The 26,257-nt window shown below is 48.2% G+C and overlaps 1 protein-coding gene across 1 annotated transcript in view; it reads right to left on the bottom strand.

The window, feature by feature from the left end:
- tns1a (tensin 1a) overlaps nucleotides 1-23,875 on the bottom strand; it is a 56,669-nt gene extending 32,794 nt beyond the window's left edge. The window contains exons 1-3 of the mRNA XM_076048648.1: nucleotides 22,879-23,875; nucleotides 9,149-9,263; nucleotides 7,473-7,510 (exon numbers count right to left, since the gene is read on the bottom strand). Coding sequence (XP_075904763.1) covers nucleotides 7,473-7,510; nucleotides 9,149-9,263; nucleotides 22,879-22,974 — 249 coding nt within the window. The 5' untranslated portion in view covers nucleotides 22,975-23,875. The remainder of the gene's footprint in view (nucleotides 1-7,472; nucleotides 7,511-9,148; nucleotides 9,264-22,878) is intronic.
- Nucleotides 23,876-26,257: the final 2,382 nt, after the last annotated feature.

Here is a 26,257-nt window from a genome sequence, read left to right as displayed (position 1 = left end):
TGCAGGATATCAAAGAGGGATATAATAGGTGAACGTCTGGCTAGTTTCAGGCAGGGTGGAGGTTGGGGAGGAGGTTTTATTCTGGGCTTGTGAACATATCGAACTGTGGTTGTAGTTCTTTTTAATAAAAAAAAATAAAGGAACACGACTTTTGCAGATGATACAATGCTATTTTTCAAATATTTCTTGCACATTTTTCCACACAAATAAAAACAAAAGCTGCAGGGTTTCCAGAAATGTTTTTTATTCCCCCTCTCATCCGCCGCCGCCATAATCCCTCTGATCTTCGGCGATGTGCCTCAGCCCGGCTGACGGCAGAAAGCACGGGGTCGGTCCAGTCTGCGCATAAATCACCACTGCTGGATCCCCACCACACGCACAAATTCCTCAACGTCTCTCCTCCAGCCCGCACAAGATAGCGCAGCGAGCATGGCATAGCGCAGCGAGCAGGACAAAGCGCAGCGATGGTGGCTGCCCGTCAGAGAGACAGAGAGAGAGAGAGAAAGAGAGAGAGAGAGAGAGAGAGACAGAGAGAGAGAGAGAGAGAGAGAGAGAGAGAGAGGGAGAGAGAGGGAGGAAGAGGACATTCTTCACTTTCCAAACAGGCGCCAAATAAGGTCTGGAGCTCAAACAGTTCCCCCCTTTTTTGGAGGGATTTATCCATCCACCAGCGTTCTGTTTGACTTGGAAGGGTGGAAGAAATCTGCGGCTAGCACACTGGCTGGCACCACTGGCTAGCACCACTGGCTAGCACCCTGGCTATCACGCTGCTGGTACTGCCAAGTTTGAGTGGGTGGCACAGAGTGTCTGGCAGCAGCAGCCGATGTCAGGGTTCGATGGCATAGCTGTACGATAAATGAAGGGGGGGTTTGGAGAGCCACCAGTCAAAGCCACAAAAATGCAATATCTCAGACTCAGATCTGTCAAGTTCACAATCCGTCTCCCCCACCCCACTCCACTCTCTCTGAAACATCATCAGAGAGAGTCGTTGCTCTGAACGTCTTCTGTCGAGCTTGTAAGTTCTTTAGCAGATATCTGTCCAACGTCTGGCACTGAAGCAGCAGTAACAGCAGCTCTCAGTCCTGCTTCACGCTACACCACCAAATTCTCCAGAACTGAACTGCGGCCGGGGGAGAGTCCGACTTTGTTAGCGTGACACAAACCCGCTGCGGGATGTTAAAACTCCCGGAGGTTAAAACTGCGTCTTTGCCAGATTTGGTTTGAATTGACTCTGATTCCGGGGTGAAAACCAGGACACTCGGTAGGAATTTGCGAGTTTCCACCAACAGAGTTACAAATGGTGACGGGATCGGTTGATGCTAGCTTCAGAGACGGGTCCAAAAGGAATGCCTAAAGGCTAAACAGCCATCAAAGTTGTTCTTGTGTTGCTCACAGGAGAAGGTTGCTGGTGTGTGTACGCACTCAACAGCCCGAGTGGATTGTTTTTCTTGTACGGCGGCACACGTGTTCCTGTTTGTGCTGTTTCCACCGCACTCCACAGAAACACAAACACAGCCTCCCCGCAATGTGAAAAGCTGTTTTGTGTGAGGTTGTTAAGGGCTTTCAAAAAAAAAAAGACAACAACAACAAGAGCAACAACTTGTCTGACTGCTTTGCGACGACTCTGTTGCCAGGTTTTCTTCTTCACAATCCGCTATCTAAATTTTTAAGATCATTCCGGAAGTTTTTTAATTTTTCACTTTCCTCCTGGACTGACTGGCACTGCGACGTTTTGCATCGTGACTCATCCCTCTGGACCCCCAAACCCTTCCCAACTTCTCTCAGCTATTTTGATTGCCTCCGAGTGCAAATATGTACCCAGCAAAGATTCGGTTTCACCTCGAAAACCCCGACATGCCCATCTTGGGTTTTGGGAAGGGGAGCTTCCTCATTGGTCCACCGAACGTCCAACGAGGCCGCAGCCATTCGATCATGGAGTGATTGGTCCACCGGGATCTCGGTCAACGACCCGCTTCCCCCCACCCCGCAACCACCACCACCAGAAGGTTTTGAACCATTGTCCACCCGCCGCACAAACAGGAAACGATGAATATCAGATGTGCAATTGTGGCTTCAGCTCTTGGACGCAGGTCGAAAACCTCAGACCATGAAGGAGGGAGGGGGGACAAGGAGGACGGAGGACAGGAGGAGGGGGAGGAAGGACACTCCACCGCACATCACAAACGCTGGCTTAGCTAATCGGGATTACAGCTGCGGACGAAGGGTCCAAAAGGCATCACATGATTCGTCAGATCCTGCCCCTCCTCCCTCCTTCAGGAAAACAAGTGTGTTCTCACCACCACCCACCAGATGGCGCCCATTTCCAGACAACATCGAGCTCCGCTGATCCTGATTGGTCGGCAGCGGTAGCAGAGTGAACCACATGACGGATAAATCAAGAGCTCGACCCGAAAAGTAGCTGGTCATTTCCTTAAAAAAAACAAAAAAACCAAAACAAATATATGGATATATATATATAGATATATATTAGAGCTGTCAGTCGATTAAAAAAATTAATCCGATTAATCGCATGGTTTTCCATACTTAACTCACGATTAATCGCATATTTTTTTATCTGCTCTAAATCTACCGTAAACTGATATTTTTTCCATTTTTTTAATAATCATATCAACATGGGAGTAGGCAAATACTTGCTTTCTGCAAATGCAGCATGTTTATTCGTGTTGGAGCAATGACAAGTACTACTAACAAAACAAAAGATTAGTTAGTCAACGCTCAGTGTCTTTTTCAAGCGTGTGACTGTGTGCTGTGAATCAATCAATTTCCCGTTTCCACAATCTACGGAGCGGCCAAAGGTTCAAAAAGCACTGTGTGCGTTAATCACGCGATAAAAAAATTGTCGGCGATAAAGTGGCGTTGAGTTAACACGTTAATAACGCGTTAACTTTGACACCCTTAATACATATATATAAATAAATATATATATATTGCACATTTTCCCCTTTTTTCAATGTGCCTTTGTTTATTTTGTTTTGTTTTTTTCTAAACTTCCTCAACAGGCTGTCACTTATTGACAGGAATAAGTCAGTCAAGCAGTGCCAGGCCTCTGTGTGTGGCAGCGCGTTAAAAAGCCCGTCCCGCCCGCTCGCTCCTGCTTTTATTGCACATAGTTTGGGAGCTGACGCGGCAGGAGGACCTCGTCTTTCGTTTTATTTCCTCGCCAGCAGTTTACCAGCCCACCCTGCTGCGTGCGTGCGTGCATGCGTGTGTCTGTGCACCACCTCACCTTTCTTGAGAATTCCGACAAATTTCAAAAGGGGCAAAAACAAGAGAAGGAAGCAGAAACGAAAGTCAGAAAGCTGCTTCTTAGACATCAAACAAGCAAATACTTGGGTTTGTTCTGCTCATTCAGCCTCCACAAAGACTTTCAACCCCTGTACCTGTGCAGCAGCAACAGGTTTAAGATTGCACGCCACCCTGCTGCTCGAATCCGGACTGTGTATCATGAGAAAAGTTGGGAGAAAACGCTCTCAATTCAAGAATCCGCATTCACCGTCTGACGATGTTCCGGCTTCTGTGAGACAGCAGACGGGACCTCCTGACCGCTCGTGTTTGACTACCGTCTGTGTGTGTATAAGGCAAGGTCAAAGGTCAAAGGACGGCCATCCTCTCCTCCCTGGGGGGTGCTGAGAATGACGACGGTGCTGCTGCTCTGCAGCTGCTTCCTGACTTCATCTCTTGGTAACAGTGGCGACAAGACAGACGCAGGTTAGCGGGAATGAAAACACACTGACCAGCTGCCGCCTGCACGCACATACGCACGCACATACGCACACACACACACACACAGACACACACACAGCACCAAGCACTCCGCCGCCACAAATCACGACTGCCCGGAGGTCCCTGAAGGCAACTCAAACTCAAACTCTGTCCACTTTTTCCCACGGGACTCGTGGAAACGTTCCCACCAGTTTGGGACAAACTGTTGGGTCAACGGATGGACGGACAGACGGAGGGACGGAGCAAGTGGAGGGATGCATCTGGACCAAAACACAGCTTATTCACAGCAGCAGCTTTCTGAAGAACACATGCAAAACAAACGTGGGAGCTTCCAGTGAGTCCTACCTGAGTTCTCACGCTCTCCTCCTCCTCCTCCTGCTGCTGCTGCTGCTGCTGCTGCTGCTGCTGCTGCTGCTGTGTCCCTCTGCCTTGTATTCTCTCTGCACTTCCAGACCCCCTCACCTCCAGGACTCTCTCTTCCTCCTCCCCTGCCTCTCTCTCTCTCTCTCTCTCTCTCTGGTAATCCCGGACGTGTGCCAGAGAGCAGCTACTGAATTCCCTTCATTGAAGCGGATGCCCGTGCAGCCTCCAGACCTGCTCGTCAACTGCTGTCCAAGGGTAGTTTTTCAAAACACTCTATATAAGGCCAGGGACTCAAAAAAAAAAGGGAGCTGCAGAGGAGAAACTGTATCCTCCCTGCATCCCTCCCACCGCTGCCGCTCCTCTCGGCTCTGCAGATGATTGAGAAGGAGGATCGTCATCTGTTTGTGTTCCTCTGCACAGCCTGCAAGCCTGCAAACAGCCGTGGCTCCGTCCCACTTCTTCATCCTTCCATTTCTTGACAAGGCAGGATCACCATCATTATGGCTTTTTTCCATAAGTCCATCTTCGGACGTCCAATATGAAGGAGGACAAATTCTTCCACCATGCTGAGCCTTGAAGTCGCTCGTTAAGGCGTGTTTCCAGAGCAAGAATGTAAAAAAAACAGGGAAAAGTTGTGAAAAGTGGCATTTTCTTTCAAGTTCAGACCTTCTCCCATGTCAAGTCCCACGCTATTAAACCTCCTCTCCATTCTCCAACCAATCAACTCACAGCCAAAAAAAAAAAAAAAGGCCAAGCCAGCCGTGAGCTACGCAAACAGTGCAGACTTTTACAGTAGGTGGTAAAACAGGGTCGCGCCCCGTCCCTCCTTTAAAGACTTTTTCTGGGCTGCACTTTACACGGGGCTGAACGTAATTTGCAGAGCTCTAATTAAAGACCTCCACCAGGTTTCTAAACAAAAACATCAACACGAAAAAAATGCATACACGCACGTGCACACGCACACACACACACACACACACACACACACACACACACACACACACACACACAAAACACCCTAAAAGCTCCAGTCCACAAAGGAAGGTGCAATACAGCTATGTTATCGACTAATATTTTACCCCAAGTGCAAAAAACTCAGAGGTGTGAGCCTCCAAAAAAAATGGTTTCTCTTGGATCACTTGTTCTTGCTTCTTAGAGAAGAGCCGAGCTAATCTGAGCTCTGAATTAAACTTTTTTCTTTTGTTTCTTTTTTTAATCCACCCTGTAATATAAATTTGTATATTATAAGAACAGAAAGACACTCAGCAGCTCAGGTTCACTATCAGCTGGAAAAATAGGGGACTAATTATACTATATGAGTCTTACTAGCTGAGCACAAGCCTTTTTTTTTCTTTGTGAGGTTTCCATCTTGGAAAAAAAGAGCTCATTCATATCAATGTCAACCGGTCAGAACCTGACCGGACCAATCAGAGTCCTTTGAGGTAAAAAGGGTCGGGTGCTGTGGTAAGGGTTTGCTGTGACACACGCAGGATGCTGCTGTTAACTCGTTAGCTACCAGCTTCCAGGACAGCAGACTGAACTCACTTCTGTTTTTGTTGTTGTTGTTTTTGTTTTCGTTTTTTAATGCCCAAAAACTGGGAAATTGACAGAAATGTCACTGCTGACACCAGGAAATACTTTGCCTAGTTTTCTCTCCCCTCACACATCATTTCCGATCATTCCATTCCGCCTCATTCCCTCTGCTTGCCCAAACCTGCCAGCCCTATCCGACTGCAGCAAAACCACAGCAGCGGCAGGAGCGGCAGGAGCGGCGTCAACTGCAGCGGCGGCGGCGGTATTCCGCGAGGCATGGCAGGAAAAAAATAGGAAAAAAAAACCCCACAAGGCTTGTGTGTGTGAGAGAGAGAGTGAACAGTGAGGGTTCAGACAGCGCTCGGCAGCAGGCAGCAGGAGGAGATCTGGCGTGAATCCTTGAAACCTTGAAAATGAAATAAGTTGACATTCACAGAATTCAGGGGGAAAGTAGCGAACGGGAGACGACGGACTGAACGCCAAGGCTGCAAATAAATGAAACACGTGTTCCCGCCGCCTCCAAACAGAGGGCGATATTGTACGTGACTGTTGTTGTTGAACCTTTTTTGAAGTTGCAAATTCAATGAAGTCCCGTCAAAGAAGCTTGACTGGAGGTCGCGGAGAGGACTGATGGGGAGTAAAACAACTAAGAGGCCAAAGAAAATCACATTCTGGTCCCAAATAAATGCTTGTTTAAACCCCACTTTGATCAATTGACCAATTCAAGGAGCCACCAGCAGAGAACAGCATATGTCATGTTTCAAATGTAATTCATTCATCATGTGAAAACTTTGACTAGGCCTCCTTAACACATTGTAAAAAAGAAAAGAAAAAGAAAGACACAGTTGGTTGCAGTGCGAAGAGTTGGGAAGCTGCATCAGAAGAAGAAGAAGAAGAAGAAGAAGAAGAAGAAAAAGAAGAAGAAGAAACAGATTTCTTGAAGCTTCCTGTCACCACCAGAACCAGTAAGTCACGGCCCTCCTGATTATTTCTGTGACTCGCCACCACAAATGATTTGGGAGGTATTTGGGTGATTTGGTCTCCACCCACTTCCACCACCGCCACCACCATTTCTTCTACTTCTTCTTCTTTTTCTTCTTCTTCGGATGTCACAGGCTTTAAAATATTGGCTGAGAGCGATTCCCAGAGAGAGAAGTGGGGAGGAGGAGCAGTTTTGGTGACGTCACAAAGGGTGACTGATACCTCACCCAGGCTGGTGGCCACCCCACACCCACCTGGCCAGCCAGGTGTTTTGGCTCCATCCCACTGCAGCCTGTCACTTTTCACACGTATGTTGTGGTGCCAGTCACTTTTACTTTCAAGTCAAAGAAAATGTTCAGTTTTAGCGAGGCTGTAAACAGAGGGCTAAATACGCTGACTTTCGGCACATCTAGAACATGGTATCTATGTGTTTAGGGTGATTAAGTAGCAATGTTTCTGCAAAAACCCCAAACTAAGCCATGACTCAAACAAGACTGGACACCAGAGGTCATGCAAATACAAACGGGAGAGGCTTCTCCGCTCATACACCCATATTGTTAATGTTCTCTGCCTCAAATCGCATATTTCTGTCACATGCAAACAAATACATTTAGGAAAGGTGACAAATATTTCAAACAGCCATATTTCCAAGACAGGAAGACTCTTCTGGTCTCAACTGGTTGACTGATTGACTTATTTGAGCAGCTGCAGCTGCAAGACTGGAGGCACTGAAAGCAGTATTTAATGAACAAGTACAGATCCAACAGAAGTATAAGAGGAGAAGCAACAGCAGCGGACAGACTTTAGCATATACGACAGAAGCAACAAGGAGAGAAACTTGATTTTCTTACCTTCACCTCACATTTTTTATGGCAGGACAAGCGGCACGCTGGAAGAAAAGAGAGAGAAAAAATAAAGTTTGTTTTTTTTTAGGAGCAGATAAAACATTTAATTAAAAAAACCCCACACAAACAGGGTTGCAAACATCCTGTCAATTTTTTTCATTTCGACTCTAAATTAATCAGCACTCTGTAGCTATGATCAAAGAGCTGCTGCTGCTGCTGCTGCTGCTGCTGCTGCTGCTGCTGCTGCGTGACGGGATGCTGCCCCCGAGTGGCCACACGCAGCAAACATCCAAACGCTGACTGACTGAAGCAGGCAGGTGGAGACGATCAAATAGAGGAGGAGGAGACGCAGGAGGGCGAGCGTTAAGAAAAATAAATGTTATTTCTTCCCTTTTTTCTAAAAGAAAATAGAAAAAAAAGAGGTGCATTAATACATGAATAAGGAACATTTTTCCAAAAATTCAAGGTTGTAGGCAGATTTTTTTTTTTTTATTCCTTCCACATTAGTATTATTATTGATTTTTCCTCTTTTAAGGAAGGACTGTTTGCTAAATGTAAAACATATTCCCCACAAATTGGTCAAACTTTTTCTATTGGCTTTTGATCAATTGGATGAGCAGGAAACTGGTATGTCAGAGGTATGGTATGTCTGCAGGTAAGCAGCAGCAGCAGCAGCACCTTTCCCCAATAGCACATAAAACGATGGAATTCTTCTCTCCATTCCCTCTCCATACCCCAATTTCCCCCTGCTTTTATTCTGCCCGGCTCCACCCCCACCATTTACCCATCATCCCCTCTTCCTCCCCTCTTATCTAGGCTAATGCAGCAGCAGCAGTGGCAACCATGCTAATTTTAACCTCAAATCCTCAGCCAGAGCCCCTTCCAACTGAAGCCCCGGCTCCAGTCAACCCGACCTCTGCAAAAAGCAACAAGAAAAAAAGAGGGCAGAAAACAAAAGGAAAGGAAAGAGAGGGATGAAGGGAGGGACGGAGGGAGAGATGTGGAGGGAAAGAAAGGGAGAAAAGCCAGGAGCTGCCAGGGAGTCCTCTGATGTTTTTAATTTCCCCTGGAACTGACTGGGACTTACAATAAAACCTGTGGAGCTGCTAAAATTAGCAGAGGAAACACGTGACGGGCCGGCCGAGACCTAACGGGAGGCAGAGCCTGTGCACGGCGCACTACTGTCACATGGAAAAGAAATAGAAAGAATAAAAACACGCAGATGTGACGATTAGTCCAGCTTTTCTCTTTGTCTAGTTGCATTTTCTTTTCGCTGTTTAAAAGGTTAGATTTCAAGTCAGAGAAACACGCAGTCTTTCGTGTGCGGAGGCAGTGAGAGGTGATGCACTGAGACCAGTCCACTATTTGGAGGAGGAAGTAGCTGCGGATGGGCGGAGCTATGAGGGAAGCATGCAGCTCTAACCAATAGGAAGCGCTGACCATACATGCTTCTCAAGCCACAATCTGATCTGGTGTTTTTTTTTTTTTTTTTAAATGTTTGTTATCACGGTATTGAATTTGAATGAGCGACCATCCACCCATTTATCCATCCACCCACCCCTCCACACCTCCACCCATTCACCCATCCATCTATCCTTCCATCCATCCCTTGAACCCTCGGCCCATCCATCCCTCCATCCATCCCACCATCCACCCCCCCACCCCTCCGGAGGCCTCCTCACCCTTGCAGATGAGTCCCTCCTTGGTGATGGCCTGCTTGCATATGTCGCAACTCTTGGCCTTCTTGAAGGGCTTCAGCTTGAAGGTGTGTGTGTGGACGCCCTCCAGTTCTTCGGGCTGCAGACAGACAGACAGACAGACAGACAGACAGACAGAAAGTCAGACTTTTCTTTGGTTCATTTTCTACCTTGTTATGTTTTGCTATTTTGAGGTGTTCAAATCTCCTCCCCGGGAGGATAAAATCTATTGCACAACTTCGGTCAGGGCAGAGTCGTGATTCCTGAGCCGGACAGATGGACTGTCAAAGGCAACTTCACACACAGTCCCGTGGCCAGAGACCAGGCGGGGGATAAAAATATTGTCTCTTAGATTTATTACATAATGAACAGACACAAGTCAGGCACGAACCCAAACAACATCATGGACCTGGTGGATAAAATATCTTCTAACATGTGGTGAGAGGACTGTGCTATCCCTTCACATCAACACACACGCACACACACACACACACACACACACACACACTAGCTTGCCGACAGTGGGATGTCGTCACTTTGAAGTCTTGTAATTAAGTCACTAATTAACGACGATGAGGAGGGTTGAAGGAGAGGAAGGAACCTCACAGCGGCCGTCAGAAAGCTGGAAAAACTCCAGGAACGGCCTGTGTGTGTGTGTGTGTGTCAAAAACTCCACATCCCAACTAAAACCTGAGCAAATGCAAGATGCTAAGGCCATGAACAGGGAGGAAGAAGAAGAAGAAGAAGAAGAAGAAGAAGAAGAAGAAGAAGAAGAAGAAGAAGAAGAAGAAGAAGATTTTTGAAAAATAACATTTATTTGCCGCTCTCATTTCCATTCAATAAGAACGAGAAGGAGGAGGAGGAGGAAGAAGAGGAGGAGAAGAAAGCTCCTGCAGAGCTCCACCCTGGAGGCGGGCTTAGTGCTGATGTGGACCAATGGATTTTGGAAAGTAGGAAGTGGCTGCGGCAACCGCAGAAGAAGAAGACTACCATAGGAAAGTAGCTCATTGACGGGCCAATAAGTATGTTGCAGTGTATTGCAGGAAATTCTGATTGGCCCGCATTCTATGATGTTGACCCCACGACCTCTGAGGCGCCTCTCCGAAACCACTTGCTAGGGCGTAGGCTAGAACTTTGTTTCAGTCCTCGAAAGGTCAAAAAAGCAGATTTGTGTCGTCGCCCTTCTGAATCATCATCCCTCATCTCTCTGCCCCCCCCCCCCTCAGAGCAAACCCCTCCTGGATGAGTCATGATGATGATGATGTCATTTCCTCTGTGTATTTGTGCAGCTGCTGGGCCAGTCTGGGCTGGGCTGCACCGGACCATAAATCTCTTTATTGAAGGCAGTGTTTTGTGTGTGTTTGTGTGTTCTGTGTGTTTTTTTTTTCGCACTGTGTGTAGATTCTCTGCTCGGAGTGATCGACATTTTCCATGATTCACCTAGGACAGACACCCACTATGCTGCATTTATGCCGGTGATGGAGCTGGTGAGGTAGCTAAGCTTAGCGAGGCAGCTAAGCTAAGCAAAATGGAATGAAGCCTAACGAGGCCACACACTCAAACCGAGGGTCACATGACTAGCCAGCCAAGGGACAAAAAAAGGAGCAAAAACACATCTTAGTGCTGCTACAACAACAACAGCAACAAAAACAAAAATCACTTGCGGCTGATTTGATGCTACAGATGCTGCAACCACAACATCCACTAATGAGCCTGTTTTCTTTTGTTTTTTTTAAGAAAGACAGAGAGTTGCAAATCCTCAGCTCCGTCGCCGCTGCTAATTTTTCAAGACTTCTCTCTCCCCATTTTCCTTTTCTCCACCCTCCTCCATGCGCGGCAGCCAATTTGGCCAAGAAGTGTTTTCCTCAGCGTTTTTCCTCTCCCGTATCGCCCTAAATCTTAATGGTCTCTGTCACACATTACGTTCCGTCGCTCGCAACGGGGCCGAGCCAGTGAACGGACCGGGGGGGAATGTAGTCGACCTTGGGCCATGCAGTGCCGGGGTGCACAGCGACACCTGACCAGCAGTCCTGCAGGTTCGGAAACTTCCTTGAAATGAAATATACAATGAAAGGTCCAGGGTGTAATATTTGGTTTGATTTATTATTTTTATATTGGTAAAAGCTTAATACACTGCCCATAAATACATTAATAAGTGTACACTCACAGTACAATAAAAGCAATTTGGTTTTCGTACCCTTAGAACGGTTCCTCATATATACTGTATATTAGAACATAGATAGATCAAAGGTCTTGCTCCCAGTTAGCTGCTACATTGCACTGACACATTTTTAAGGAAGCCCGGTGTGGACAATTCAGTCCACCTGACAACGTGTTTCGTATTTAGGGTGAACACATGCGTCCTTAAAATAAACTAACGAAGAAAAAGGTGGACAAGGTATCCGTAGCTCACTGGCAAATTCAGGAGGGGGAAGGACAGTGAAAAACGCTGCAATCTAAAATGTAACGACTTAATGTCACTGTTTCCACAATTAACCTTAAAATGGATTTGAAAGTAAAAAGAAAAATGTTTGCGCACCACTCAGGACATCGGTGAAACAGGTGAAAGAAATAAGCATCGCACAGGATGTGAAAAGTCAGGACTGTGGAAAGTTGGACGGAAACTTCGAATCAGCCGATAAAATCCAAAATAAAAAAAGACGGGCTGTTTCCCAATGAAAAAAGGCTGCATAATCAGCAGGCTTGTCCTCGGCGTCCTGACTCCCAGGAGAGGACGCACGGAGGGAAGAAACAGAGAGGTGGAAAGAGAGGAAAAAGGGGGATGATGGATGTGGATGAAGGGATGAGGAGGACAGTGAGGAGGGTTTCCAGGCCTGCGGATGGCGAATCAAAGCGCTCGGCGTGCGTGCGTGCATGTCGCTCCTCTCCCCCCCGTCACTGCACTTAGCTAATGAAAGGCATCACAACGCTACCTTGACCGCAACTCCACTTAGAGCCGGGGGAGGCATGGCGACGGGGGTTGGGGAGGTAGGGTGGGGAGGAGGGACGTGAGGGGGAGGGACAACGATCCTGGATGATGCATGAACACAAATTACCCGCTATTGCAACACATGCAGGGACGGACGCACACCTGAACTACAATGCTAGCAGTTGGATTACAGAAAATGAGATGTCTTTCCTCACACTTGTGCTATCAATGCTATTTTAAATTTTGAATGCTCACAATTGTCCGACTGACTAGCATGAAACTAACCAACGCCGCTTAGGATAGAGTTAATGTTAAATGTTAAAAATCAAATAAGTGTGCTCTGAATGGACACCCCTGCAAGGTCAAAGTTTAGAAAGAACTTTATATAGTTCTGCAAACCATCAACTGATGAATATGGACAGACCAAGGATTTTATTCACCTTTCCCGGGAAGGAAAAACATTACTGAAAGCAATATTTCTAATGACTCTTCTGCGCAACTTTGGCCGATCCTTGTTACAACTGAGCCCAGACGTTGTTGAAAAGCCAAATATTTCGAGAGTTCGCGTTCCCAAAGGCGCTAGCGTCGAGATTATGGGCAGCAAGTGACACCTTCACTGGAGGTGGTCTGTATTCCCGTCCCTTGGGGCTTAAACGAATGTGCATTCCATGCATGGCTCACATGGTTATGTTTAATGCTGGAGGAACTAGTTGAAAAAGGCCAAAACCGGAGGGACGCTGGGATTAAGACAACAATTTGCATAAATGTGACCCAACCTGCGTCGTCCATTAACAGAAGATCATTTTGCATTGCATCCTTTTTGTTTTACACCTATATTCCACTTTTGCAGTTCACAGGAAGGGTTCACACGGCTCCCACTCATAAAGATTAAGGCAGAGGGATTTCCTGGACAAACCCTGAAGTCCGTTTTCCATTTGAAAAAGTTGTGGTATTAATGCAGCTGGTGGTAGTGGTTGCAGGGTGGACGTGTTTGTACCCAGCTGATGGATGAGGTAGACAAACATGGTAAATCCAAGAGGGGAGGTGAGGAGAGGAAGAGGATTAGGGAAAAAAACAACAACATAAGGCCACGAAGCGGCCAAAATGCTGGATCACCAAAGTGAAGGCCCCACAAAAGCAGCAGACTGAGAAAGGGAAAAGTCCTACACACACAAACACACTCACACACACAAAGATGAAAAAGAGCAACCACACCTGCTTTCAATTTCCAACCAAATTGAAATTCTGCTCCAAACAATGGAGGCCTCTGTGAGACTGAGACAAAATAGAGTGGGGGGAATAAACAAAAAAACAAGGCTCAGGATCCAGTATGTATTACCTGTAATGGCATAGGCTCGTAGATCAGGAAAAAAAAGTTTTTGTAAACACTTGAAAAGAGAAAGAAAAAGAATTACGCTGCGGCGATGTAGCTTCAGTTGCATCAAGTTGAGGAAAGTGGATGGAACAGCCAGAATACTGCAGTTCAGAGAGGGGGGCGGGGGACAGAATGATTTAAATGCATTTAATGCAGTTAAATTAGGTGCAAGAATCCGCAGAATCCAGAGATAAAATCTAGCAGATCCATTCTGTGAAGCTCCAATTTGTATAACTTTCAAAAGACAGTCATAACATGACGTGACCAATCACCATCCTTTGAAGGGGGAAGAAGTGGGAGCTAGGACCAGGGGTTTAGCGGTTACAGAAACAGGAAGCTGCAGCTAGCATCGCTTGCTATACAACAGTGAGGATATAGCCAGTGTTGAACAGGAGCTTCCTTTTCCTGTTTCACATTAGTCGTAGCAGTAGTATTTAGTGTACCTTGCAAAAAAAATTGCGTACCATCCGTTGAGGTGAAACAGCGCGTTCACTTCCAGCCTTAATGGAGCCATTTGTGGACCAGAGAGAGGGAACTCTTATCTGGGTAGTCATTATTCTGGTTATAACCCCCCGGGGGCCTTTTCACTGTGATTATGGCTACATCAGTGATTGGCAGCGGCAAAGAGCCCGTAATCATTCTGCAGCCTGTAGAGGTGGCTGTTGTTGGGCTGGGGGGGTGGGGGGGGGCTCGGACAGATGCGGATCCCCGGGACAAAACACGTGCGCTTGCACACACATGTGATTGCCGACGTTGTTGCAAGTTTGGCCGCCGTCGAGACGGCAGATTTCTCTCTCTGGCCGTATCCATACTTCATGAGCGTATGGACAAGCCACAGATACGAGGGCCAGGGATGTTTTATTTATTGCCCTGAGAAAAGCTGATCCCAACGGACCGACACCGGCCGGCCCGGAGCCAGATTGTAGTAGACCCCCCTCTTCCGATGTGCGTCTGTGACGAGCGCAATGATAGAAAAGACAAACAGCAAAGGCATTTTTGGCAGGCCGGGGGTCGCAGCAGCAGGCGACCCCCGGCCCTCTGCTCTGCACGATATGATCGATACCAGGTGCAGACGTTGGGGAGACGCCAGGGATCAATGAGCTGTGATCATGAAGTCTCGGCTGCTTATGATCATTAGCCGGGTCGCTAATGAACTTGGGACGCCATGTTTCACTAATGAGCCTCAATCTCTTTGAGGGAGAAAGTGCAACGGCAAGCAAAGACATGGTCTGCTTTGAAAGGTACCAAAGGCGTTTCTATCCCTAGTTAGCGCCACATGCTAGTACTTAATACACAACTGGAGGGTGGGGGGGGGGCAAAATGTTAAAATGTTGCTAACTGTGAGCTATTGTGGTCTATCATTTTAAAAAAAATGTTCAGATTATTTGTCAGATACTGTCACTATCGAGCCTGAAGGTTATTGCTGATTTTAAGCGTTCTTTCAACCGTGTAGAAAGCTTAAGAAAATAATTACTTTTTTTTCACATCCTGATGAAATGTGGGGCAGAAGCGGCGGGCGGACGGTTTCCAGGGAGGGCAAAGGTCTCAGCCCGGACCGGCGGCAGCCTGGAGGCCTGCAAGGAGGCGTCCCCGGTCACATCGCATATAAATCACCTGGTCACATACGCGCCAGAGCATTGTTTTAGCCCGGGTGACGGCCGCGCTCTCTGGGGGAATGGTCTGACTGGCAAAGATAGAGCGCCACACGCAATGCAAACACACAGGCACACACACAGGCTGTGGCTGGAAAAAAAAATCTAGAACGAGGAGGAAATCTCCAGAGAGGCCGGCCGAGCCAGTGTGGCAGCATGACTGCTTTTTTACGGTTGCTTCAGAAGGCAGTTGACCTAAACAAGGTCCTAAGGTTCACTTATTTGGCGGCAGCCTTGATCAAACTCAACATTCAAGTCACTACATAAATTTTTGGGGTGCTCTCACACCTGCACCCAATCGATGCGCTTGTCACCCTCGAAGACGCTCTGTCAGGCTCTTCTTGCGCCCCTTTAAGGTCACTTCCTCGATAGGACGGTAGTCAACTTGTGACTCGGGTGCACTGTGAGACAGCTGAGGCGATTCGTCGAGATCTGAGCATATGAAACAATCTCCCCCACGTTGGACACACAAGATGCTGATGTGGATTCGAAAAGGACGTACAGTAGGTATACAAGTATCCCACATGCTTTAAGAGGGGTTCTGGTGATGATGCTGCTGCAATGCAATGGATCGTCCAAGACGGATCCATTGAGTCAAGACTCTCTAACAAACTACCAAGGTCAGACAAGCGCTGGCATTAGCAGCGGTGGGGATGTTGGTGTGACATTCTTGATACCCGGCAAGGCCACAGGCACGCCGACTTGCAACCCACGCTGGGGTGACTCACGCACACGGGAGGCGTGGCGGGCAGTGGCGGTACAATCAGAGTCTGATTGATTTTCAGGGCTCTCGGGGGGATTCTGGCCGCTCGATACGGGACTCTGTTAGACAACTGGAGACATGATGGATCTACCATACATCATGACACGCAAGCGTTACAGCTGCCACCTGGGCGGCCGCGCAGACCGGGGGCAGGAAAATCCAGCCCGGTTTTATGGTGTGCTATATTTTTAATGCGACACAATAATCATATTGGTTGCATAAAAGGTTTAGGGGACGTTGAGGGCAATTTCAGTACAATCGTGCATATTTTGTGTCGTACGTCACTTTGGCAAATTTGTTGATGTTATCAAAAGAATGACACAATGAAAACACCATGCAACAATAAGCACTCAGGCACATTTTCTTGCCTTTGCGTCAAACAAAGAGAAGCTGATTGGCGTGTCGTCACAGAGCCATAACGAGCTCACACGAGAGCAGCCCCCCCACCCCCGGCGCCGTAGCAGCTAGCCAGCGGCATTTGTAACTGTGGCTGTCAGCGACGTCAAATCTTATATTCTCTCACGGTGCGTGCGGCAGCGCTACATTATTGATGGTGTGTATTTGAGGAGGCTTTCTTGGAGCTCGGCTGTTTGCACGTCACTCAGCGCCATGGCCTCCTTCAACTCCTTCGCTCATCTGTCTTCCCTTCTTCCCTTCTGCCCCCTCGATCTCTATTTTGCTGCCAATTCTTTTTTCAAGGAGATGGGAGGGAGTTAACGTTAGAGTGGAAGGACCACCGCCGCCACCACCGAACCACCTCCTGCATCTGGCCAAGTCAATATCTCGCTTTGCATATGAACTGCACTCTGGCTCCTTCCTCCTCCCCTGCCTCCATCCTGCCTCTCGCATCTAAATGACCCTCTCTTCTGCTGAAAGCTACAGGGAAAAAAAGTAGGGCAGATGCCTCATTTAACACTTGGGTTAGATCATTATGCACGGTGTGTACATTACACACAACGATGCCAACAACAAAAAAAAGGGCAATAAATCCACTACCTACCCCAACAGAGAAACTGCAAATAGGTGCATTAGAAATCAAGTAATGTGCAGAGTGGCACCACATTTGCATGGATCCTGCAACATATAGCTTGAATACAAAGATGTTGCAAAGGAAATCTGAAAAAGATGCAGTTTAGGTTTGGCTGGGTCTGTTAAAAGACGGGTTTCTTGGTCACAAAACCCCCCAAAAAATTATCTTCAGATTTCCTTTATTTTCAGGGCTTGATACCCCCCACCACACCTTCAATTTTTCCCATCTCTTTGTTGTATTTGCTGTGCAGAACCCCCTCCCCTTGGTCCCTGACACACTGAGTCAGTCCCAGATATGAGGAGAAGCGAGCAGCAGCAGCAGATTAAATTATACAGGAGAAACCAGAAATAGCTCCAGTGCCAGGGCTGCATGGACTCGACATGCCGATGCGAGATGCAGTCAGTTGGATTAGCCCAGCCCAGATTATGGCAAGGAACGAGCTACTTTTAAAACCATGCATCTGGTCAAGGGGATGCTCTGGACTTGACTTCCAAATGTTTGAAAAGGTTGCACTCAGAATAGCATTTTAGCTAAGGTATACCTTCTTGTGTTTTATTTGTAAAAAGCCATTTTTTAAGTTTCAGCCAAATTCTTAACTCCAAAACAAACCCCCACAGGTGGGAACAATGTCAAGGGCTGTTAGGCATTCAATACAACACTGGCCGCAAACGGCTCTCCGCTCTACAGTCTCACACTACCTGGCAATACCCTGGAAGATCTCTGAGAACATGTTAGAGTGAGGAAAAACAAAGGTCTGTTATTGATCGTTCCTACGTATAAAAACTGCCAATGGCCCCTGAGTCCTTACCCAAAACATGCAGGAGAGGCAGACCCAGGTCCTGGCCCTCCCGGCCAGAGTGGACGGCAGGGAAAGGGAGACAGAGGGCATCCCGAGAGGCGTCCCACTTGGGGGATCTCCACCACACTCACGGTCGGGCTCTACGGTATTCCCAGAAATTCCCACCAGCTCCATGCAGGAACGGGTGATTCAAATCCATGCCAGACACGCGAGGTGCAACGGAGTCTATGGGAGAGGGAACGCCACTGTCGTTTTCTCTCCCTCTCTCCCTCTCTCCCTCTCTGATGGCCCTAGTCACTCTCTCTCTTGCATGTGAGTTCCCTCCCTCGAAGGCTCGCTGTACCTCCTTCTACTCTTAGTCCTTCGCTCTCTCTCGCTCTCTCATGCTTTCACTGCCTCTGCCCTCCTCCCGTCTCTGCTTAAGTGTTGTAACTTCATTCCGTGGACGAGAGAAGGGAGGTGGGGGTGGGTTTCAAGCCCCTTGTTTTTTCTCCCACAACTCAACCATTCTTTTCCAACAGTCCTTGTTAGTCCCTCTTTTACCCTATACATCCCATTCACGCACTATTCAATGACCACCCACCACCCTTCTTGGGGATTCCTCGCAAAGTGGGGCAAGCAAATTGAGTGAGGGATGAACTTTTCTCATACTGTGCGAAAACTTTAAATGCTGCAGCTGTTTCCCTGAGATTTTACAAGATTTCACCGTACAACTTCGTCGGTCTAATGTTTCAGAAGCACAGGTGTGAAAAATTGCCTTTCGTCCCCGTGTTTGTGTGTCTGTATACGGCACACCAGTGAATCAACATTACATCAGTGCTGTGGCCACATTACATCACTCCACAGCCACATCCATAAAGGGCTAAGAGCCAATTCATTTTGAGAAAACACCCTCTATTGATCCCTGCTGCACTCCATCACTTCCACTGTTACAGTTACCTCAATCCATAGGCTAACCTGACACATAATCTGTGTGTGTGTATGTGTGTGTGTTTCCCTTTCCTATGAGTCCTATATTAACATAATGTCAGCAAAGAGCACAGTATGGTCACATGAGGGCAACGCTGTCGGCTACACTTCGGTCGTCATGTTAACTGCACAACTGATTTCTCAATGGGTTCGGCTGACAGTGTTTGATGCCTGTCAGCCTTTTTTTTGTTTCACCTTCACCTCCCCCTTCCTCTTCCCCTCTCCCTGAATCTAAACCTCTTCATTGCAAACTGGTCTAAACTAGCTTGCTAGCAGCCTCTAGTGGCCTCCAACCAATTCCTGGAGAAATTTGGGTGCAAGTGTGTGACGTAAGATATGCCACTTTTACAACAAATTGCACACGTGCTGCCTTCTTTGCTGCTGCTCCTGCAGTGCAGGGCAGCCCGTCCTGTGCAGGGTAATACTTTTGCTACCTGCAAAAAGCATCGATTTTGGTGGCGCGCTATCGGGAGCAGTGTGTTTTCTCAGTACAACATTTTTGCACAGTGAGGTCAGGTTCTTATTCCCTTATTCCCAGTGCAACATGCCTTGGAGCTCACTTAAAACATGAAGGCGCGCACACACACACACACACACACACACACACACACACACACACACACACACACACACACACACACACACTTTGCTTCCCACAGAATGGTGTTTGCTGGGAGGGGGATTATGGATAAAGGACCACAATTTTCTCCAATAAATCTCAGGCTAATGACATTTACTGCTCCGCATACCACTACTGCATATGTCTGTAAACACACAGACCCTAAGCTCGGGTGACACAAACACAGAACTAGATGTGCACAGCTGGAACAAAAGAACTGACAAAGTGGGGGGGGGGGACTGAGGACAATTTCCACATCGACTCTGCCGTCTCCTCTCGTGCCGCCGGCGAATCCATCACATTAAAGCTTTAATGCTAGGATAACAAAGCATTCATCATGTTGAATGCTGGCTTCAGAATACAATGAGCCATTCAGGGCAGAAGCCCCGGTGGTTGGGTACCTGCGCTGCCCTGCTGAAACAACTCAGCACCGAAAGGTAGGTTGGGAACGCTCAATAAATACAACAGAAAGTGAATACGATTTTCATGCATATACTGCAGAGGCAGTCTGACTCAGAGAGGAAGAAGGGACCGTTCAGAGGACAGATTTTTCCATCATCCTCTTCACTCTGTAGCCCGGCCCCTGAATTTAGTGCCCAAAGGGATGTTACCTAAATGAATAGGTAGGCAAGGGAACACAAAACACTTGGGGATGGGGTGAGCAAAGAAAGGGAAGGAAACTGGATGAAACAAAAGCAAAAGGAACTGAGGGGGGTCAAAACGGTTGGAGAGCAGAGAAGAGGGGGCAAAGAGGGGGATGAAAAAAGTTGAATCAAAAGAAGGAAAAAGTGAACAACAACACGGTGAAGATGAGCAGAATATGGAACGGAAGCGGGGAAACGAGGAAAGGAAGAAGAAGAAGAGGAGGAGAGGAGGAAAGTTAAGTCGTAAGAAAAAAACAGGGCAGAAATAAGAGAGAACCGCTGTGCGTGTTGACTGCCGTCCGTTTCCGAGCCCCATCTTCCACGGCTGCAACCTCCCCTCAGCCCCCCCCCCCCCCCCCCCCCCCCCCTCCACAGACACACACACACCCCCCCCCATCGTCATGTGGGGACTGACTGCGTGAGCCGCGTTGCCATGGAAACTGAACACCTCACAGCATTTCCTCGGAGGGAAAGACAGAGAGCCTTACCTCTCCACTTTCACCTCCCAACCAACGTCACGTGAGCTCCACCAGAGCTGCGGACGGAGCACACGGCAAGTGGCATTCCAGAACAGAGGAATGATGCGGGACCGCAATATGCTGCGGTTGCTACGTTGCAGTCTTATGTTTAAGCCAACGTCCTTCGAATTTGGTCAAGAAAGGTTGCCTGTTGTTGGGTTTGTTTTGGTTTTTTTTGTTACCTGCCCAACTGTTGCTAATAAAAAGCTGAAGAAATGCAGGGAGGGTTTGTGAGTGTTTTTTGCGCAGAAAATTGATACTGGAGGAAGTTTTGATTAGTTATGATGATGAGCGAGATCATGTAGTCTTGAAGTGGGTAGCTTTTCAATATTCATAGAAAAATGAGTCCTTGTGAGAACCTTGTGCAAAAACCCACTCAGCCCCCATCATGAGCTAAAGCAGATATTCTCCCGACAATGTTGAGGCCCTTAACAGAAATAAAGAGTCAAAAGATCTTTAAGATCAATAGACAAAAAAAACTCCATTATTATATGATAGGGTTTTGTAAATGTTCCCTTTGCAGGTACAAGGAAATTAGCTGGGGTACAATTCACCTTTGCAGGAGGAGGTTTGCAGACAAAATAATTTTTCACATGCAAATACAAACATGGATGATCTGGATTTTTCAAAGACAAGGGGTTGGGGGGTGCGTATATTTTCATGCAAGAGAGATTTAAAAAAAAAAAAAAAAAAAAGGCTTTTGCTGACAACAACACAACTAAGCTGCGCCAGCGCGAACATAATGGGTTGTGGATTCTTTGTCAAAGGGGTTGAGGGAAGATACACATATACATAATGAGTATGTGTGCGTTGTGCAAAGGCACTAACAAGCTGCACAAAAAACGGACCAGAAAGAGAGAGTGCCGGAGGAAGGGGAGGGAGGGAGAAGAGGTGAGGGGAGGGGGGATGGAGCCACTGAGCGCTGGTGAGGAGATAAGGAGCTGCGGCAGTGAGGTAGTGGTGGTGGTAGTGGTGGAGGGTGGGGTGCTGCTGGTGTTAGTGGGAGGCTGTTGGGGACTCGAGAGAGTGTAGACGGGCAGCTGCAGTAGCAGCAGCAGCAGCAGCAGCAGCAGCAGCACTGCACACTACGGCGTCACTGCCAGTAAATCGTCATTCCGGACTTCATGCACCGGTCGGCCAAAAAAAAAAGACAGACAGAGTTGCGACGCTGCGTCGCTCAAGTTTCAATCGTTTTGTCTGCGTTGCCAAGGGGGAAGGGTTTTGGGGGGGGCACTGATATATAACCAACTAATTAGTTACATTTTTGCAACAAAACTGCACAAGGAATGACGTGGAATAATCCTATTGGGTTTTGCATGCATCCTGCCAGAGGACTCGCAATCTCTCAGAAAATGCATTTATGCATGCATGCATGCAAAAAAAAAAAGCAATCACCTCCAGAGGAAAAAACAACAACATTCCAACCTATCACAGTCAATCAAAAGGACCACCACCTCGGGCACAGTCCTCATATGTGTGTAAGTGCATGTGTAAGAGTGCGTAAGAGGAAATAGTGGCATTTATGCAATCCAGAGTTGTTACACATGATTGATTATTTGCTCGGAAAAGGAGAAAAAAAAAAGAACGGGTGGGGGTATATATTGCCATCCAGGATTTTTTTTTTCATTAATAACACAGCCTCTTCCTTGGCTACGGACAAAGACACAAAGTGTGCATTCAGCTGATAGCATTCAATGAACTCCGCTTAGCCTTTTGCTGCTCGTGCAAATGGGCCAATGTGACCATCGTAATATGGCGCAGCAGGGAAAAAAAAAAGCTGTGAAAGATGACCCCCCCCCCCCCCCACCCCCTATCAACTCCTCCCCCCTTTCCCAATGATAGAGGAAATGCAATGGCAGCAGATGCATGGGTTTAAAAAAAACAAAAAACAAAAAACATATTTTTGAGGACCAAGAATCAGGCTTTTGATTCTGCATTAGTGAACGCAAGGTGACCTAATGTATATATGAGCAGAAGCAATCATTGGAATTAGAGGGTCTACCAGCATGTCCCAAAAAATTTGATCCCCATGGTTCCCTACTGTCCTCAACTGGAGTGGCTGCCTGGAGAGACCACTTGGAGATGTAACACTGACCTTGAATCAGCACTTAGAGTGTGTGTGTGTGTGTGTGTGTGGGGGGGGGGCAAACAGTCCTTACAGGTTTACCACCAGTCACCAATTTTTTTTTTTTCCCACAGCAACGTCATTCCGTGGTTACGGAAAAATCCGGCAGTGCACATGGAGCAGCTCGGCTGTATGAGGCCCAATGGAGGTGGAATACGTGCGCCAAGGATGATGAGGGTAATTTTTCTACAAAAGTCACGCAAACGTCTCCAAAGTGAGAGACTACAATAGTATCCACCATGTAAGTAACCCCCTAAAACCCGTTGCACTCCTTTCCCGGGGAAAGTCTTACCTTGTCTCGCTTGGCCCCCCGCAGTGGGAAGAAGCAGGCGAAGAGGAACTTGCCCCAGCTGATGACGGCAGCCAGGCACCAGTTGAGGCGAGCCATGCCTGCGTCTGTTCTCTACTCTTGCGTGCCAGCCTCTTATCTCCCTGGGTACGATCCTGCGACGCCTTGCCTTGTGAGCGAGGGGGGGGGGGGGCGGTGGTGAAAAACACCAAGACCCGGCAAGACGAGACGGACGAGCAGAGACTTTCTCGTGCGGTCGAGTCCGTGAGGCAGCAGCGACTTGGAAGCTTCCCCTCAAGTCAGACGAAGACGAGGGACTCGGGTTTTTTGGCAAACAATTCTGTCTGATTTCGTGCCTGCACTTCCAATTTGCAGGGAAATTGGCAAGGCCACTGTGACGGTGCGGGTGTCCCACAAAGTGGACTAAACCCTGGGGTGGTCTCGGGGGACCCCTTGCACAAAGACCCTAAAACTGTCTCCTTGTCTCTCCATCCATCTGCCCCCCCCGCTGTCTCTCGCTGCCTCTCACCGGAGATGAGTCAGTCCTCAAAGTGTGATGAGCACCATCGTCGGCTGCATAATGCAAAGAGCCTGCTGCTGCTGCTGCTGCCGCTGCTGCTGCCGCTACCGCTGCCGCTGCCGCTGCCGCTGCTGCAGCTGCTGCTGATCGGCGACGGCGTCAAACGTGTACACACGCTGGCATGCACACGCGCTCACTCGCTAGCTCGCTCACACACACGGACACACGTATGCGTTCGCCCGTGCTGGTGGTGGGGGGGTGGTTAAAAAAAAGGAAGAAAAATAAAAAGAAAGGGTCCCCCTGCCGCTGTCCTGGCACATACATCCACAGACAGAAGAGCAGCCCCCCTCCTAGTCACACGGCTTTCCTTCCAGGCTCAGGATCCCCGGTGCTACCGCGCTCACACACTCCGATTTACGCACACGCATACACACACGCACACACACTCATTCTCACACACACTCTATCCTCTCTCTGGTCTCTCTGGTCTTTCTCTCTCTCGCTCACACACGCACCGATGCTGCAGCACTTACTCAGCCAGCGCGGGAGGAGGGGAGCAAAGGAGTGAGAAAGGGGGGAGGGGGGGGGGAAATAAAGCAAGAAATGACTGGTAACATTGGGAGGGAAAAGAGGTGAAACGGTGAAATAAAGGCAGGGAGGCGGATGGGCAGGGTCTCAGTGGGGGGGGGAAGAGACAACAACAACAACACAACAAAACGAGGGAACAAGCGTGTGTGTGTGTGTGTGTGTGTGTGTGTGTGTGTGTGTGTGTGTGTCTGGTGGCGGAAGGACATTTGTCTGGGAGAAAGTGCGCATCAAGTAGTGACGGCAGCGAAGGAAGGAGGAGGAGGAGGAGCTGGAGGAGCAACAGAGGGAAAGAGGGCTGAAAGAGTGAAAGTCAAGATGGACGGGCGAGCGAGGAGCGTCGAGTGACGGCCGGGAGAGAGGCGGCGGTGGCAGCGTGCACGCAATATACACACACACGCGTGCAAAGCGTCACGGTGCAGGGAGCATGCAAGGCAAGGCAAAGCGAGAGGGTGAGATAATTGCAGCGCATGCACGTGTGTGTGTGTGTGTGTGTGTGTGTGTGCGCGTGTGTGCGTGTGTGCAAGTGTGTATGTGCGCAGAATTGGGTCGAAGGGAGAGAAGGAAGGAGGGGAGAGAGGGAAGGAAGGGAGGATGACAGAGGAGGAGAACGAGCGGGGTGTTGAATCATTGTGTCTTGGGTGATTATTTCCCTCACACGCACACACGCGCGCGCGTACGCGCGCACAAGCACACACGCACACACGCACACACACTCAACTGCAGGTGGTGCACAGGCTCGCTCACTCACTGTGCTGCAGTCTCTCTACGCTTCAGTGGGAGCACATTTTCACTGCAGAACGCTTTTTGCTGCTACACACACACCCCCACCGCCGCCCCTTCTCCCATCACCGCCACCCCCACCAGTTCCCCCTCCCCCCAACCAACCCAATGCGCACACACAGACACACACACAAACAGACACACACACACGCACGCACACACACAAGTGCCACACCAACGCAATCACAACACATCAAAGCAATGAGCGAAAGGGAGATAAAGTGCAGAGCGACGGATGCTGCTGCTCCGTCAACCAGAGCTGCCTCAGCCCCCGAGGCAGCGGTGGGGTTGTGGGGGTGCGGCTACTGGGTTGTTTTTGGAGGGGTGGGGGTTGGGGTTGGGGGGTGGGAGGGAGGGTGCGGAAAAATGTTCAGCAATAAAAGGAACGCAAATCTTTGCACTGACGCCAGAAAACTGCTCCCACTGCAGCCACTTCTTCTTCTTCTTCTTCTTCTTCTTCTTCTTCACCGTCCTGCCTGCTGCAATCCGACGGCTTGACACTTTGGAAAATCGACCCCGTGCCACTGCACACGTGTGCAGCTCGCTCGGGGAACGCGTCTCCAGCGGGAGGGGGAAGAGGTTCCTCGATGCACGCAGCAGTCAGACCCCGAAAATTTCAGTGCGAAAAACCATCCTGTGATGTCATTCAGCAAATTCAATGCTGTGTGTGCATTGCTGGCCCTCAACTTCTGGATGGATGGATGGATGGATGGATGGATGGATGGATCAGGAACAAGACACATGATGATGAAAGAGATAATCAGCAAAGTGCTGACACGCTTTTGCCCTCGTTGGCTCAAGATGCAGCTGCGGCGATTGAAATAAAGATGAAAAAAATGGAAAACTGCAAGGAGGGCTCGTTTGGAATTTGGCAAAACAGCTGCGAGATCCTGCCCAGAAGATAAAATTTGCTTTAGGGGAAAAAAATCATTGGTGGTAAATAACGACAATTGAATTTGATTTTAATTTAGACTTGGTAATTTTAAAGTAGTGCGGTATGAATGAAACAAAACAAACAAGAAGCCCTTATACAGTGGTTGCTTTCTGCCATTTGAGACAGCGCCCCCAGCTAGCCAATGTACAAGATTAAATAACCTCAGTTGCCAGCCTAGGAACTGTTTTGCAATTTGCAAACGTCATTGGTTTTGCTTTAAAACCTTTAAAATGATGGTTTTGTTTTATCGCTCGGGCCAACACTGGTAGTGGCACATCTTTATATTTTCCATGAAATATTTTACATATGCCGGCGATGATAGCTTTAAAAAAAAAAAAAAAAAAGCTGTTCTTGGCTACCTGCCTGCCGGAATATGAAAAATGTGCCAGTGAAAAGCAAATGGGGCACGGAATGCAAAGCAGACAGCGTATTCTTTATTTTCTGTCACCGTTATTGATGATGTCCCGCGGAGCTGCACTGAACTAGTTTCCCCCAACTTTTAAACGGGAGGCAGGACAGGGAGCGAACCGCAGTTTAAATGGCAAAGTTCACCTACGACG

Source organism: Nelusetta ayraudi, unplaced genomic scaffold, assembly GCF_046127955.1.
Source record: "Nelusetta ayraudi isolate G7.1 ecotype Tasmania unplaced genomic scaffold, CSIRO-AGI_Nayr_v1 ptg000106l, whole genome shotgun sequence".
Lineage (NCBI taxonomy): Eukaryota > Metazoa > Chordata > Actinopteri > Tetraodontiformes > Monacanthidae > Nelusetta > Nelusetta ayraudi.
The sequence above is the reverse complement of the archived record's forward strand: the minus strand, read 5'-3'. Positions and strand labels throughout refer to the sequence as shown.